The 17285-nt window shown below is 54.6% G+C and overlaps 1 protein-coding gene across 1 annotated transcript; it reads left to right on the forward strand.

The window, feature by feature from the left end:
- Nucleotides 1-2703: 2703 nt before the first annotated feature.
- Nucleotides 2704-4557, forward strand: LINGO1 (leucine rich repeat and Ig domain containing 1). Its single transcript, XM_026068320.1, has one exon. The coding sequence runs from the start codon at nt 2716-2718 to the stop codon at nt 4555-4557; it is 1842 nt and encodes a 613-aa protein (XP_025924105.1). The 5' UTR covers nt 2704-2715.
- The last annotated feature ends 12728 nt before the right edge of the window (nt 4558-17285 follow it).

The raw sequence follows: 17285 nt of genomic DNA on the forward strand, positions 1-17285 counted from the left end.
GGGCCCAGGCGAAGCCACTGGAAACGTTTCTGCCGGACTCAGGGGTGCTGGATCACGTCCACCGAGAGGGACCCGTCTGCTGGCCGAGACGCGCAGGAATCGCCCCGAAAGCGCCGCCCCTGGGCCCCCCGCAGCGCGCAGCCCTGCCGCGGGGGCGCRCGGGAAAGGCCGCTGGAGACGGACGGGGAACCGGGATGAAACCGCCGGAGGGTTTCTGTGGGACGCCCGCAGCTCACACCCGAGCGAGCCAGGCCCCAGGGCCGCGCGGTGCCGAGGCCTCGCGGTTGCGGAGGTGGTGGCGGAGGATGTTTTTATGGCCAGTACCTCATCTTTCATCCTTGCGCCTTGCAAAAAAAATTTTTTTGAATAATTTTTTTGGAACAAAATTTATACTTGGGCCACATATCTATATGAAATGATGAATATAAACAGAAGCAATGAAAGTAATACAGAAAATCTGTAACAGACCCATAAATAGTGCTAGAGCAGGGAAAGTAATGCACAGGATATATAATGATGGATATAAACTGAACCAATGAAAGTAATGTATTGAGTATATTCAGCGATAGCCATAAATAGCATTAGTGGAAGCAATGCAGAGCGTACACATTACAATAGATATAAACACAGTCCGGAGCAGCTATACATCCAATATGCAATATTAATATGATTTGATCCCTCGTAACAGCTCGAACACCACAGAAAATAAATGCAACAGAAGCAGCGTGACAGGAGCTTTTGCGTCCGCTTGCCGCTGTGATGGGGTTGTTTATGGTCCGGAGGCACAAGCGGCCTTCGCCAGGCCATAACTCGCCGTGAATAACTTCATAGAGCCGGCAGCGGCTCCGCTCCCAGGCTGCGCTCGCCCGCCGCGGCCGGCAGCTCCGCGTGCCCGGCGGGGCTCCCGGACCGCGGCCGGCGGCTCCCCGGCACCTGCTGGGCAGTGCCAGCTCTGCGCTCTCCCGTCCGCCCGCCCGGTCCCCGCTGCTTTGCAGACTGTGCCGTTGAGGGTGAATGTCCAAGCCGGGGCTCGGGGTTTCTTCTGGACGCTGTAGCTGCCCATGGTCTTCCCCGCTCTGCAACGAGAGGCCACAAAAAGCAGAAGGGGACGAGAGCTTGTCAAATGCTTTCGCTGGGGATCCCAGAAGCAAAGAGATGGCGGCTGCCGTATTTTCTTACTTTTTTTCCTCGGAGGTCACAGCCCCCCAGGGATCCTTCCCAGCAGCTCCCRAGCGGCTCGCGGCTCTGCTCCCCGACGCCAGCGCCAGCTGAGAGGGCCTGGCACGCGGCACGCGCGAGTCCGGGTGCCTGTACGGCTGGGAACCATGGGGCAGGCGCCGAAACCCAGATGCTCCCGAGCCGGGGATGCTGGGGGCCGCCTGGCACGAGCGCGCGGAGGAAGAGCCCCGGCCCCGCGGAGCCGGTGGCTGCTGCCTCCCGCTCAGCGGCACCCGCTGCTGGCCGAGCCAGGCAGGGGCTCCGCAGCCTCCTCGGTCTGTCCGCCAGGCCGGTCCCGCAGTCCGCTCCTCTGCATTTGCAAAGCAGCCTTTATATTCAGGCTCCATCTACAGGGAACTGAATAATTTCAAGAGCTTAAAATAGGATGTAGATAGATGTGTTTAGTGGTGGTTTTTTTAAGAAGCCGAGGAAGCGCGCTCTGTCTGACACAGCTTCCTCAAGGCTTTTCACTCAAATCTGAGCACGTTCAATCACCAAGTCAAAAATTGGGGCATGGAGGGGAGGAGGAGACAGAGTTTTAGCCAAAAGGCTGGATTTCTGCTGGCAAACGAGGAGCTCCTCATCCCAGCTCCCCACGCTGTGCCTTTGGCCTCCTCACGCAGGCAGAGGAGGTTGGCCTCCCTCTCCGAAGGGGTCCACGGTGTTCGCCTGGGTCATCTGTAGCCCTCAAATGTTTTGGGGGACAGAAAGGGAGCGTGCAGCCGGCCTGTGACACCAAGACCCGGGAGAGCGCTGGGCGAAGGGCCCCTGTTCCACCCCTGTCAGCAAAGCTCATCGCTCTGCCCCCAAACACAGCTTTTATTCTTGATTCAACCATTGAACCACGTCTTGATGCCTCAGTTTTCCTGGCAGGCCCCTGTCAGTCTAAATGAGGCAGAGCTGGCCCCCTGCTATGCCCATGGCCCATCTCAAGGCACATTCAATAACCAAGAGCAGCAGCTCCCACCTGCTGGCGAAGGGTGACATGGACCATTTAGTCCCCTTCTGTTTGCAGGGTTGAAGTCCTCCAAACCAGTGGGGAAGCCAGGGGACAGCAGTCCCACAGCTCAGGGATGGTCCCCTGTTAACCAGGCCCCTTCCTTTGCTCAGTGACCAGGTGAGCCTGGAAAAGGTGGATGAGCCCAAGCCCTGCAAACAGCTAGGAGGGCTGAGCCAAAGCGTGAGCTGATGCTCTGTGCCGGGCCAAGCAGTCATCTCTTCTCCAAAGGCCTCCCCACAGCGTACAGACCCCACACGAACCTGTGCATGTCCTGTGGTGGGGAGTGTTTGCTGTGTGTATTGAAATATTGGGGTTAAGTGCCTAGAGAGGTCCGATCTTGCCCACTGTGTGTTAATGTCAGCTCTGCCAGGACAGTAAACCTAGCGGCATGCTCGCGGCAGAGTGCCTCGTGCCATGGTTGTGCCTGTCGGTCGCTCATGTCCACCTTTGTTTTCTCTCCCCCTCCCGCACCGTGTTACCTGCAGGTGAGAGATAGGATGATAGCGGGGGAGGCGAGTATGCGCAGCCCAATCCTGGCCTGCTGGCAGCCTATTCTCCTCCTGATGCTGGGATCCATCCTGTCCGGCTCCGCCACGGGCTGCCCGCCGCGCTGCGAGTGCTCTGCCCAGGAGCGCTCTGTGCTGTGTCACCGGAAGCGATTCATGGTCGTCCCAGAGGGGATCCCGACTGAGACCAGGCTGCTGGACTTGGGCAAGAACCGCATCAAGACGCTCAACCAGGATGAATTTGCCAACTACCCTCACCTGGAGGAGCTGGAGCTAAATGAGAACATTATCAGTGCCATTGAACCTGGGGCTTTCAACAACCTCTTCAACCTCAGGACACTGGGGCTCAGGAGTAACAGACTCAAGCTGATCCCTTTGGGGGTGTTTACTGGACTCAGCAACCTTACCAAGCTAGATATTAGTGAGAACAAAATTGTGATCCTCCTAGATTACATGTTCCAGGACTTGTACAACCTGAAGTCTTTGGAGGTCGGGGACAACGACCTTGTCTACATCTCCCACCGGGCCTTCAGCGGCCTCAACAGCCTGGAGCAGCTGACCCTTGAGAAATGCAACCTGACCTCCATCCCCACGGAGGCCCTGTCTCACCTGCATGGCTTGATTGTGCTGCGGCTGCGCCACCTGAACATCAACGCCATCCGGGATTACTCGTTCAAGAGGTTATACAGGCTCAAGGTCCTTGAGATCTCACACTGGCCCTACCTGGATACCATGACATCCAACTGCCTCTATGGGCTGAACCTGACCTCCTTGTCCATCACCCACTGCAACCTGACGTCCATCCCGTATGTGTCAGTGAGGCACTTAGTTTACCTCCGGTTCCTGAATCTGTCCTACAACCCCATCGTCACCATTGAGGGCTCCATGCTCCATGACCTGCTCAGGCTGCAGGAGATTCAGCTGGTGGGAGGTCAGCTCACCATGGTCGAGCCCTTTGCCTTCCGCGGCCTCAATTACCTGCGCATCCTGAACGTGTCGGGGAATTTGCTGACCACCCTGGAGGAGTCAGCCTTCCATTCGGTGGGGAACCTAGAGACGCTCATCCTCGACAACAACCCCTTAGCCTGCGACTGTCGGCTGCTCTGGGTTTTCCGGCGGCGATGGAGGTTGAACTTCAACAAGCAGCAGCCCACCTGCTCCACCCCCGAGTTTGTCCAGGGCAAGGAGTTCAAAGATTTCCCTGATGTCCTCCTGCCCAACTAYTTCACCTGCCGCCGAGCACGGATACGGGACCGCAAACCTCAGCAGATCTTTGTGGACGAAGGCCACACGGTCCATTTTGTCTGTCGGGCAGATGGGGACCCACCTCCCACCATCATGTGGCTCTCTCCCCGGAAGCACCTCATCTCTACCAAAACCAACGGGCGGCTCACTGTCTTCCCTGATGGCACRCTGGAGGTGCGCTACGCCCAGATCCAGGACAACGGCACCTACCTATGCATTGCCAGCAACGCAGGTGGCAACGACACCATGCTGGCCCACCTGCACGTGCGCAGCTACTCCCCAGACTGGCCCCACCAGCCCAACAAGACCTTCGCGTTCATCTCCAATCAGCCCAACGAGAGCGATGCCAACAGCACGCGTGCCACCGTGCCTTTCCCCTTTGACATCAAGACTCTCATCATTGCCACCACCATGGGCTTCATTTCCTTCCTGGGCGTCGTGCTCTTCTGTCTGGTGCTCCTCTTCCTATGGAGCCGGGGGAAAGGCAACACCAAGCACAACATTGAAATTGAGTACGTGCCACGCAAGTCTGACGCGGGCATCAGCTCTGCCGATGCACCACGCAAGTTCAACATGAAAATGATTTAACCAGGCAACAATTTGCAAATAATAATTTTTTTTTWAAAAAAAGAACAAATGAACAARTAAAAAATAATTAAAAAAACAAAYATTGCTACAAACATACCGACCTCTYTCCTTCCACCACACCCTTCACCCCTCTCCAAACCCACCGCACCTGCACCGTCACCACCTCTTTTTCCTCCTCCTCCTCCTCTTTATACCAGGAAAACATTCAGCTGATGTCTTCAGGACTCCCATGTTTGTAAGGACTTTGTCTGATGGACTCTGGTGTCAGATATAACTCTAAGAGGGAAAAACAACAGAGGGGGGAAAAAGAAAAAGAAAGAGAAAAGAAATAAAATCAATAAAAAGTTACGAACTTTCTTCTGTAACTGATTTCAATAATTATGGATTTTTATGAAAACTTGAAATAATAAAAAAACCCTATTTCCTATAGATAGTTGGAATGCAAAATCTTGACTTCTTGATCTGTCCGGTTCTGTATCCCTGGTTAGCGCTTGGGCTCTCCCCTTCCTGATGCTCTCGCCTCGGAGGCATTTTCGCCCACTGACGCAAAGGGCTCAGAAAAGGCACCTTCCACGGGGACAGGTGAGGCCCTGCACAGCACCGAGAGGAGTTTGACTTTTTTTCCTGACGACCGGTTGTGTTTTTATAGCCAATTCCCTTTAACACCTTTCTCTCTGGCCAGCTCAGCCCTGCAAGCCCTGGGGAGGCCGAGCAGCAGCTCTGATGTGCCCACGTAAGCAGTAATTAGCCGTGTTTGCCGGTCTCCTGCCCTCCGCAAGGTGAGAAGGATGTGAAGCCCCACCACGGGGCAGCCCAGGGGCAGGTACCAGCATGTTGTGCCCACAGGCTGCGAGCCGGCCGTGCCAGGCTTCGCCCCAGGCGTCCCGGGAGCGGGGCTCCCYGTGCGGGAGGCGAGGACGCCGCGGCACCCATCGTGAGCAGCAGCACCGCGTCTCCTCGTTCACAGGGGACGAGCCTCCTCTGGCACTGGGCTCTGCGGGTGGTGGTGCCCGCAGCGAGAAAGCGGCTCCCCGTGCCCAGGGCTGACAGACGCTGCGGGGCCGTTAGAGCGATGCCCTCCCTGCGCCGGTGGCAGCAGCGCTCGGTGTCTCGCGGAGCCCCAGGCCACCCCCCGCAGCATCCAGGCACCCTCAGCACCCACCCTGCCTGCTTGCAATGCCTCTCACTGCGCCTTTCGTCCCGACCACTGGCAGCCAGCCTCTAAGCACCCTCCGGCACCTCCGAGGCAATCTGGCTTGCAAGAAACCTTGTCTGGAAAAATAAATACATATATGAATACTCACGCGCAGAGCCGAGTGAGAGGGAGCAGGCACGGGGCTGCAGCGGGGAGGTGGTGCAGGCTGTCATCTCGCTGTCTGCCCCGCAGTGCCAGCCCCAGCGCACCCATCACCGTGGCGTCTCGGCCACCACTGGTCCTTGGGAACAACAGTCCTTCCCGGTGACCAGAGCAGCGAGGCTACAGCACATGCTCTGAAAAAAAAAAGCATTGGCGTAAAGGCTTTGTACAGCAAATGAATTAAAAGGAGCAAGTCAGGAGGGCACGCGCAGAGGGAGCGAGCGAAATTAAGAGACGGGGAGCGATGGGGAATGCGATGTTTCAAGTTAAGCTTTGAAAGCAAGCGAAGCTTCATCAAACAGGCTCAGCCCTTCCCCAGTTGGGCTTTGCCGATATCCCAGCCTCCAGAAGAATTTAATTAAAARGCAGTTCTCCTGACGGGAACGGCAGCGATTCCCTTGGTGCAGGCCCGGCAGCAGCAGCAGCAATAGGGCACCGCCACGCGGTTCCYGCGTCCGAGGGGATGGGAACCCACGGCCACCGGGGCAGGGGCCAGCGCGTGGCTGGGGCCAGGCCGCAGGCAGCTTTTTGGCTCACTGGACATCTCCGGAAGGGTTTTTCCTGCCAAGGCAGCACCAAAGRCTGGTGCTGGGCTGGGAGCTTCCTCCCATGGGCAGCATCTTCTGCCTGGCACCCTGGGGACCAGGGACTCYAGCCAACAGGTCCTGGGGTCACCCRGCCCCAGAGAGGTGASATCATGCCCCCAAATAAATCAGGAGTTACCAAAAMYCCCCAAACCTCTGATTCCYGCCCCATGGGGACCAGCCCCGCAGTGGACCAGCGCACTGCCGGGTGCCGGCCCAGGGGCTGCTGCAGGAGGCGCTCCAAGAAACAGGTCCAGGCGACGGCCTCGGATCCGGAGCGAGCCCAGCGGCCGCGGCTGCAGGGCTGTTGCCAGCTCCGGTCGCTCAGCACGTGGCTGTAAAGCGCGGCCGAGCGCTCCCCTGCGCCCGGGGGACACGCGCGGGACGCTGCCCCGCGTCTCTGGGCCCCTCGCTCACCGGAGTGGAGGAGCGGAGATTCACGTGCTTCAGTTGCAGCGCGCTTAAGGAGTCCTCAGGGATCAAAGTCACTGCAACGTAATAAAAAATAAGAGACAGGAACCTGGAGCGCGAACAGGAGAGGAATGGATTTTCTTTTCTTCCAGCAATGTGCCAATCTAGAAAATCAAGCTAAAACATCTGTGTTTGCTGGGAGGGCAGTATTTTTTGCTGGTTTCAGCTTTGCATTCATCTTGAAACAACATATTTTGCGTTTCTTTCTCCACAGTGGGTTTCATGGGCTTTGATTTGTTAGCTTCTCATTTCTAACCATCTTTCCTGTTTGTAYACCTTTGAAACCAAAGCATTTTTTTAAAGCCTTTTGCTTTTTTCTTTTAAAAAGAGCCAAAGCAAAATGCTTCTTTCCTGATTTCTCCTCCCCCCACTGTCTGCAACCATCTTTTTCAGTGGGCTTGATATTAAACCACAAGTAACGATGCACAAAACGAGGCCCCAGCTCAGGGGAAGGCCGGCGGCCCAGCCCGTGCCGCGGCGCTGACGCCCGCGAGCCTGGCACCCGGCGCCCGCTGGCAGCAGCTCCGCCTCGGGCGCGGAGGGGAGCTGGGCCAGGCTGGGACATGGCCTGAGCCCTGCCGAGAGGGATGCCGAGAGCCTTGCGCATTAGGTGTAGAAATCTCTATTTAAGCTTTGTTGCCAGGACTGACAATAATTCAATCAGCCGCTCATCAGGCGGCAGGAAGGGGGGGGGGTCTCCATGTTCCCGGACAGCTATTAACACTACTGATCTGAAAGAGCTTTTTAATTGACTCCAGTTATCCTTTTTAATGCCGTAATTAAAAGAGCTAATTCAACACACACAGATTTAAAAAAWAATARTAATAACCAAGTCCAACAAGGTATTTGCTGCATGCGTGTCCCAGCGATCAAAGGGAGGCAGGAGTCCTTCACTGTTAAAAAGAAGCTTCAAAAGAAGAGGGAGAAAGAAAATCATCTTTGTCCGCGTACCGTCTCCGGCTGTGCTGGCGCAGCATTTCTCGCAGCCCTCAACCCCGTCRCCGCGCTGCCCTTCCCCAGCGCGAGCTGCCAGCGGAGGCAGGAGCTGCGCCCGCCAGCCCCTGCCGGGGAACCGGTGCGCGAACCTAAACCATTTCGGGGAACGCACAGCACCCACATCGCCCCTGCGAACCCACGCGGGCCGCCCGCGCGCCCGGCTGCCCCACGCGCCCGGCCCGCTGCCTCCCTGCCCGGCGCTGCGGCCCCAGCTCGGAGCCCTCGTTAGCGACTTCGCCCGCTACTCGGCAGCGCTGCTGCTGCTGCTGCACAGTTTATCCTCCACACCGATTTTTTTTAATCTTCGATGCTTTGTGAACTGGATAGTTTTTTTTTGTTTTTTTTTTAAGTCACCATGTGATTAAAGCAGATGGATGGAGCAGAAGAAAAACCTCGCAGAGTGGCCAGCATCTCAGCTCAGCAATTTTCATGGCTGTAAAGATGGAGAAAAAAAAGAATAAACTCTCTTTCTCTCCTTTGCTGAAATTTACAGTGTGTTTTTATTGCAGTTTAATCAGGGGTGAGTGAGCAGGGGGCTGGATTCCGGCATTGCTCATCAAGGAAACGTGGGGCAGAGCCAGACACCATTTTTTTAGCTGGTCCATCGGAACAAGGATAAATGCAAAACACTGTATAAACAGGTTAATGGGGTGACAAGACCCAGGCTGAGGCAAAGAGCCAGGGAAAGGCGTGTTTTGGGGTCCCGGGGGGAGGCTGCTTATAAATTGTGCTCTGCTTCCCCGGCTCCCAAGATGGGCAGCCCCACGGGGATCCCCATGGTGGGGCAGGTTTAAGACCAGTGCCCTTGCCTACGCGGGGCAGGAGGGGAGCGAAGCAGGGGGGTCACACCGGCCCTTGGCTCCCCCGATCGCCGGGTGCCTGCGCCCAGCCCGGGGCAGCCCCTCGGCAGCCCCAACGCCTCCCCTCCGCCGCGGCCCGGCTGGTTTGCTGCCTTTTCCCATTTCTATCGGGCCTTATCACACTTAATTTTATTCCTTCTCTCACTAACTACCCTCCCTCTCTTATCTCGGCTTCAGAGTCAATTTTTYACTCTCGCCCTTTTTCTCCCTTATCGCCTTTTTTTTCTTCTTCTTCTTTTTAACTTTCTGCCGCCTGTGCTCCTCCGGCTCTCCTGCCATTTCTCTCTGCCAGGTGCTCTGCGCTCCCCCGCCACGCCGCCGGCGGTTCCCGCAGTCCCCTCTTTCCGCACACATCCTTCCCTCGGCTCTCCGCCCCCCTCCTCCGACAGGGTCCCATCCTGCTCCCGCCGCAGCAAGCAGCAAAATGACACGGAACGGAGGGGGGAAATTTCTCTTTGCCRTGCTGCTGGCTCCTTTCGTCCTTTCCTTCCCCGTCTCCCCCCACATCCTGCAAACATGCACCTGCATAAACCTGGGGCCAAAACGAGCCCTGCGAAACCGGTCGCTTCAAAAGAAGAGGGAGAAAGAAAATCATCTTTGTGCGCGCACCATCTCCCGCTGTGCTGGCGCAGCATTTCTCGCAGCCCGGGTGGGACGACCCACGGCAGCCCTCGGCGCCGGAGGGGCAGGCAGAGCCCGGAGGCGATGCCGCGGGAGCAGCCCCGCCACCATTCCCGCAGCCCTGCCTYGGGCACACGCGGCACCTCCGGCCTCCCAGCCCTCGCTGCTCCTGGAGAAAGCGGGCCTCTCGCTTTCCTCTCTTTTTCTGGGTCCATATCTGCATGGTTATGACAGATTTACTGCAATTCTATCATGTTGTGAGTAAAACCCATAAATTTTACTAGGCATTTTTCTTATTTTCCATAATCCTCAGGATTCCAAGCAATCAAATTTTAACTGGAAAGCATGGGCTGTGCAGTTAGGCCCTGATATAACAGGCAATGGTTCATTTCCCAATCCCCCTCCATTACTGGTGGCACTAAAGAAATACTGCCCTGTGAAAGAGATTTTTCCTCAATTCCCCTTAAAACAATGTACTTACCTGAGCAAAGGACCAGGGAAGCAATATCAAACTCGACTAAAATACGGTACCCCCTGCCACCATAACGGGCCACAGCTTGTTCCCCTCCCGAGGTTTCCAAACTGAGTTTCCCAGGGGGCTCCAGTGGCTGCGGAGGGCAGGGGGGATCCTACCGCAGCGAGCAGGGACCAGCAGCTCCGTCTCGGCTCCCCAGGACCAGGCAGAGGGCARCTCCGGCCCCTCCCAAGATTTCATCCCGTGCCAGTTACACTTCATTCAAATGAGCAGATTTATTCCAATGGCACTTTAATAACAAAATCAATAAAACTACACTTCCCAGCAGGGCTTTATCATATGCTAAAACTATAGCATATTGCCTGGATATACTGAATTCTCTCCCTGAAATAAAGTGCAAAGTTTAGAAGACAGATGACACCATTTGCGGCACTAGTAGGATAATACCGCAATAAATCCACGGCCATCTGGGCACTTCAGAGCTGACCCATGCGGCGCTCCATGGCCACTGGGAACTCCACATCGACAGCGAGGATAGAAACGAGAGCGCCGGCTCCCGGGCTCGCGGGCCAGGCCGAGGAAGCAYGGGCTTCAGGCCACAACCCTGAGCAGCCTAGAGAGCATCGGAAAGCAGTGCGGCACCCCGACACACACGGAGACCGGTTAGAGCAGACTGTGCGTGCAGGAGCATGGCGGACTACGCGAGGACACATCAGTTATGGTGGGGGTACTTACCCACAGCAGCCCTCGCCGCAAGAATCAGTGCTGATGGGATGGAAAGGCAAGTGCTGGGGACCAGGTTCAGGGACCGGCCTCTCTGCAGGTCCCCGGTGTCACTGCTAAGCTAGAAAAGAGGTGGGACAGTCAGAAAACACTGCATGTCCCGCAGGCCAGAAGTCAGCGGTGCCCCAGGACAAGGAGCTGCCCCAGCAAGCACCTCCTCGGCTGCAGCGGGGCTGGCCAGCATTGCAGCGCCCGTGCCATGCTCTCCCCTCGCTGCCGGGGCTTGGGGCCATGCCCTCCGCATGGCTGCCGTGCCCAGCCACAGCTCCGCGCCACGCGGTCCCTGGGCAGAAAGCAGGATCCCACCTGCCCCGACGAGCTGCCAGGCCCGTGCCGTGCTCTGTGGCTGCTTTCCCAYGGACCAGCCTTCTTGCTCCCTTCCCACCTCGCTCCACCTCGGCATCCCCCCTGCAATTACTGCCTGCCACTTCATCACCGCTCCCCGTATCATTACACCTGAGCACCTTGCCTGACACCAGATCACGGCTCTTCCCTCCTCCATCATCCTTCCCCAGCCATTATCCATCAGCTCTCCAAGTCCTGCCCTGTTCCCAGCCATTCCCGTTCATCAGCCCACCATCTTCCACCAGCTCTCTCCTCCTCGTCACTCCAGCTTGTGCTTCCCAAGCCTTTCAGCGTTCCCCAGGCTTGAGTGCTGCTAAACTAATTAGCTCACTACAAAGACTGAGGAATAATTAGGGACTCCACTGAAAGCATGAAACTAGGGCATCTCGCCCCAAACAAACACGAGGAAGCATCTCTCYGCGCTGCTGATGACCTGCTATTGCTTCAAGCAGATGATTACATGACTTTCCAGCCCTCCGCTCCCTGGGCACGTTCACCAGAGGTTTACCTACCTCCATCCTCCATTTACACGATTGCTTTCTGTTTCCTATGGCTCATGTCCCCATCACTGAAGCCAGATTTTCCACAGAGCTGTGCTCCTGTCCACGGCACCTAAGCAACTGGGCAGCTTTCCCAGACATGCTGGGGCTGATGGTTTGAACGCTGCCTTCTCAGCCCTCCTTCAACTCCAGCTTTCTCATGCAGAGTTGCAGGGGAAAGCTAGCACCAAGCATGAAACCTATTTAGCAAGAAAAACATTTTGGTTGCAAAATTTCTTTTCCGGTTGCCTCCACAGAGTAGAGAGGTTGCTCAGAGAGCCTTTCTACCATGATGGGATGGCATTCTGTCCCGCTCCATACAGGAGCCCCTCAAAAGTAGATCAACATCAGAGCAGGGAGGTCCAGGGGCTGCACAGGTCCTCTTTGCGCTCAATGTCAATCTGGGGACCCCCTGCTCTGCTGTGTTAAAGACTCCCTGAGACACCTAGGGGTTGCTCAGAAACCTGCATTTCCCCCAGAGGGAACATCCATCCCCTCCTATCTCCTCAAGGTGATGGCCAGGAGAGAGAGAGAAAGAGGAAGCACTGAGCAATGCATCTCTGACCTTCATCACTTGCTCGTCTCTCCCCGGTGCTGCAAGCGATGCTTCCTCCGGCCATTGTCTGCACCTGAAGTGCTCTACACAGTTTTGTCACTTATTAATGATATTTAATAACAACCTGACACTCAGCTCCYGTATCTCACTCAGAGACCTGAGACAGCAGAGCCAGAAGCATGACTAACATCCCCATCTGTTTGTGGTGGGGCAGTACCTGAGGCCAGGACACGGGGTGGTGAGGTCCTTCAGAGGAGACCCCCCAGCCCAACTCCTGCTTCCTCTGAGCCTGGCCAGGGTTCGTGTGTGACAACGGCACATGGCACCAGGTCCTTGGGACTCAGCAACAGCTCCTTCATGGGCTCAAAGCCCAGACATGGCATCCACTCAGAGCCTACTGTCCTCAGCCCACCCCTTCAGCACTTCCCCATCACGAGGAGTGCTGCCGCCAAGGTGGGACCTGCTCTCCCTCTCCAGGAAATTGGAATAACTCATCCCTTTGCTGCCAATACCCTCCCTTCCTCCACAGCTGCCTGTGACCTGCTCCTGAGGACACGGAGCCTCCCTGGAGCCCACGGACAGACGCAGCTTTTGCTTTTCTCAGTGCACTCAGCAAATATTTGCTACAGGAGGGCATGGGGAAGAATCTGAATGCACCAGGAAGATGCCAGATTGACAGTCCCAAAGTCTGGAGGCTTCCCCTTGCCATGGGAAAGGACAAGTTCTTGTCTTAGGGACAGACCAGCAAAGAACCTCATGGAGACTACAGCACCATATATGAAACCACAACTCCRTGCCATCACAGGTTTTATGGCATTATAGGTTTGCTTTTCTTTTTTTTTTTTTTCTCTCCTTCTTAGGGCTTTTTAGTGGTTCAGATCATCTGCCCAGATCCACAGCCATAGAACGTGCAGGGAAGGGCAGCAGGGAAAGGTGTCCTGAAGGACGGTCTATCCTCAAACCTGAGGAAACCATTTCAGCAGCTAAGGTCCCTGATGCAGACTGCCAGGTGAATGTATCTGCTTCTGCACTGGAGGCTGTGCCACAGCCAACCTGTGCTACAGCAGGGGCTGGAGAAAGTGGACCCAATCCTAATCCAGTTACCGTTCCTCCTCAGTRGTCCGGAGAAGTGAAGGTCCGGGTGTCCACAACCCACAGGAGGTTCCCATGCCATACCCAGGAACATAGGCCTGGGGAAGATGAGAAACTTCATCCTTCCACTGTAAGAGGGCTTGGGGAGTGGGGAAGTTCTGCACCCTGAAAACGGTTGTAGAGAGCCAGCRCCAGCGTCACGTCCCCCAGGAGTCTGTCCCCAGTCATGGCCACAGAAGGTCCTAGGGCAGAGGGGAAGCACTGGGTGAGTGCACAGTAATATTCCTTCTGCGTAATCCCTCCCAGCCTCAGGCAAGCCAAGGTTGGAGAGTTCCTGCGCCACAGAGTATCACTGCACCATTTTCTTATTAGTCCTTAACGAACCTTTCTTCCATGAAGTCGTTTGATTGCATTTTTTAATCTACTCATACCCTTGGCCTGCAGCAGTCATCGTAGCAGTGCGTGCCACCCTCAAATTATTCACTGTGCTTGGTTTTCACCAGCTGTCAGTGAATTGCGTTTGATCACTTTTATCCCTGCATTGTTCCACCTGTATTCCATGAAGGTCTCCGTTTGGGACACACTCCTCAAGCACATCTAACACAACCAGAGAAGATAAGACCTGTCACAGAAAGCTGTTCCCACACATTACTTTAGAAACCATAGCATAAAATACATAACCAATCCTGGGGTGATAACCCCAGGGATCCTGCCTTCTTRTCAGCCCCAGCCACTAGATTAGAGCTCGAGGCTCTCTTTTCCTCCTGGCTCAGGACCAGTCAATCACATATCCTTTGCTGAACAGGATAACAATTTCAACAGGAGGCACACACAGCTCTCCCTCCCCTCACCAGCACCAAAATCAACACCCAAAGGCAACGAGGATGCTCAAGTGTAGGGGAGGTAGGAGAGATGGGTGTGAAGCTGCTCTGGTGGCAGAGGTCCTCCCACTGCCAGGATGTGCTCAAGGGACACAGCTGGCTGCAGGGGGCCCCATCCACTGAAAATGTTGGAGGTAGCTTCCTGCCACTGCAGGTCTGCACCTGTGGCTCTCATGCGTGGAGGCGGCTCTGCTCAGGGCAACCTGTCCTCTGCATTTCTTAGCCACCTACCTTCCAGCCTGCTGCCCACCTTGGCTGTGCTGACACCCTACTGCTGCCGGCGCTCTTGGACAAGGAGCTCGGGCACCACACTCTCCTCAGCAGTGCACATCTTTAGTGTAGCTGGGAAACGTCTCTAGTACGCCCCTCGCTGTGCACAGGAAACCCACACTGCAGACACAGTCCTGCCTTCTTGTTCTGCCGCTCAGGGGTTAAAGATTTGCAGAGACCAGGTAAAGGAAGCACGGCCAGCACGGCAGCCTAGCTGTGCGGTATCAGTATATCTGCACCGAGCTAATGAATTGAAGCAGCTGCTCGTTTTTCCTAGGTGGCTGTTTAAAGGGACATTACCAAGGTTGATTAGACCCAAAATTGGACCTTCCCTTTCTTTCTCTTTTCTTTTTTCCAGGGCTCACGAGTGATGACAATTCAAACAGATGAGAATTGAGGACAAAGAGTAAGAGTGAGGGCTTCAAATGCCTCCATTTAACAAACCCTTCTCAGGTAGACTTATAAGGCTTTGCAGATGGCAACACACGTGCTGAGACAGGCCTGATGTCCGCCGGCATGAGCAGGGGCAGCTCCCCTCACTTGCAGGTATTTATGCCTGATCATGCAGCAGTCAAAAGAGAACTGAACCAGGTCCAACCATCTCTTCTGGTTTCTACCTGCGGTGACTACATCAGGCAACTGYGTCTTGATGCATTTTGCTTTCAAGAAATGAATATTCCAATGTTCTCACTGCTTTCCAAAAGAAAAAAAAAATCAGTGTCAGCAGCCCAAGCCAGGCTCGCAGCATCAGCAGCTGAGCTGTGCATGGGGATGGGATGGAGCTCTCTGCAGCATAGCCTCCCAGGTGTGCTCTCCCTTGCTTAGCATTGCCTTTCCCATTACAGCTTGCCCGCCCATTGTAGCCTGGTCTGAAGCCACYGCTTGGGAGGAGAGATCCAAAGCTTTTTAAAGTCCTGCACTTCTCTTTCTTTGTGTAATTGAATGGCACATTTTCACATTTACTCTGTCTGCTGGTGGAATACAAGCCCTTTGTGGCAGACAGAGCCATTCTASGGATAAAACCTCTGAGCGTCATCCTGCTCTTACATAGGATCCTGAAATTCAGGGCTGAAAACAAAGGCAGGTGCAGGTTATTTGCTCTGGAGCAAATAGGTAAGTCCCTCCTTGGTTTTATATGAAGTACCAGAGAGCAGAAGACTCCCTGGGTATTGCTGCAGCCTGACAGGAAAATTTTACCATGCAGAAAGAGGCAGGAACAGATGGGAAACAGGATGCAGCCTCTTCAACCTCCTCCATATCAAGMCCCTTTGGTGGGGTGCTCTTGAGGCAAAACAGCAAAGTGTCTCCATGACCAAAGTATCTTCAGGTCCCCGCATCCCGAGCTGTCAGTAAGTCTGTGTTGTCAGGACCCCAGTGATATCCAAAGTTGAGAGTATTTTCCAAAGAGCAAAATGGAGTGATGAGGAGGAATCACAGAATCGCTGAGGTTGGAAGGCACCTCTACAGATCGTCTGGTCCAATTCCTACTCAAGCAGGGCCACCTAGAAGAGATTGCCCAGCACCCTGTCCAGACAGCTTTTGAATATCTCCAAGGATGGAGACATCACAACCTCTCTGGGCAACCTGTTCCAGCATTCAACCACCCTCACAGTGATGAAGTGCTTTCTTACGTTCAGATAAAATTTCCTGTGTTTCAGTTTGTGCCCATTGTCTCCTGTCCTGTCACTGAGCACCACTGAGAAGAGTCTGGCTCCATCTTCTTTATACCCTCCCTTCAGATATTTATACACATTGCTAGGACTCCCCAAAGCCTTCTCTTCTCCAGGCTAAACAGTCCCAGCTCTCTTGGCCTCTCCTCGTATGAGAGAGGCTCCAGTCTCTTAATCATCTTAGCAGCCCTTCGCTGCACTCGCTCCAGCAGCTCCATGTCTCTCTTGTACTGGGGAACCCAGCACTGGACACAGCACTCCACATGTGGCCTCACCAGAGCTGAGCAGAGAGGAACGGTCACCTCCCTTGACCTGCTGGCAACGCTCTGCCTAATGCAGTCCCAGGATACCATCACTCTTCTTTGCCATGAGAGCACATTGCTGGCTCATGTTCAGCTTGGTGTCCACCAGGATCCCCAGGTCCTTCTTTGCAAAGCTGCYTTCCAGCTGATCACCCCCCAGCTGGTACTGGTACCTGGGGTTATCCCTCTCCAAGTGCACATGAGAAGAAGGGCCTCATGAAATCAGTTCAAGCAAACCATCTTGCCTAGTGACGTTTCTAACGGGATCCAGTGCCAGCAGCTTCAAAGGAGAGCRAGATCTCCCCCAAAAGACTGGGGTGGGTTTACATCTGTGTAAAACCCGGAGATTCCTTTTGGCGCGAGGCCCTCACAGATGGAGGCTCAAAGAAGCAAACAGATATGTCTTTATCTTGCTGTGCAACTGTAGCTGCTCTTATCTTTCAAACACAACACACCTAATCATTTTTAAGATCTCTGTCTCCATACTATCTTTTTGATAAAACTAATCATGGGCTTAAATTACAGATAAATACCTGATATTAAGAGAACAGTTTGAAAAGGAGGGAAGGGGTAGTTTGACTGTGCTCATTTTCTCTGCTTTTCAATAGCACACATCTTGGGCTATTTAACTGTAGAACTTACATAGCTTCATTTTGACAACTCTCCTTTCTTTAAAATGTGGTTTCCACAAATGTTTCCCCTGGTTTCTTTACCCGCTATGCTGTTGTTAGCTGTATTATTGCAGCAGTCACCATATCTCCAGCTGAGACTAAGCAGCAGGCATGCAAAGAGCATACAAAGGAATAAACCTGTTGCTTAAGAGTCTGGACCCAAAAGCATCTACATAAGGAATGAGACGTACGTAGGTGCCTCCAAGGGCTCTGGGCCATGCAATCCAGCAAGAAAAGAGGAGCTGAGAGAATCAA

The sequence above is a fragment of the Apteryx rowi genome, unplaced genomic scaffold, assembly GCF_003343035.1.
Source record: "Apteryx rowi isolate R43461 unplaced genomic scaffold, aptRow1 scaffold_27, whole genome shotgun sequence".
In the NCBI taxonomy this organism is placed as follows: domain Eukaryota; kingdom Metazoa; phylum Chordata; class Aves; order Apterygiformes; family Apterygidae; genus Apteryx; species Apteryx rowi.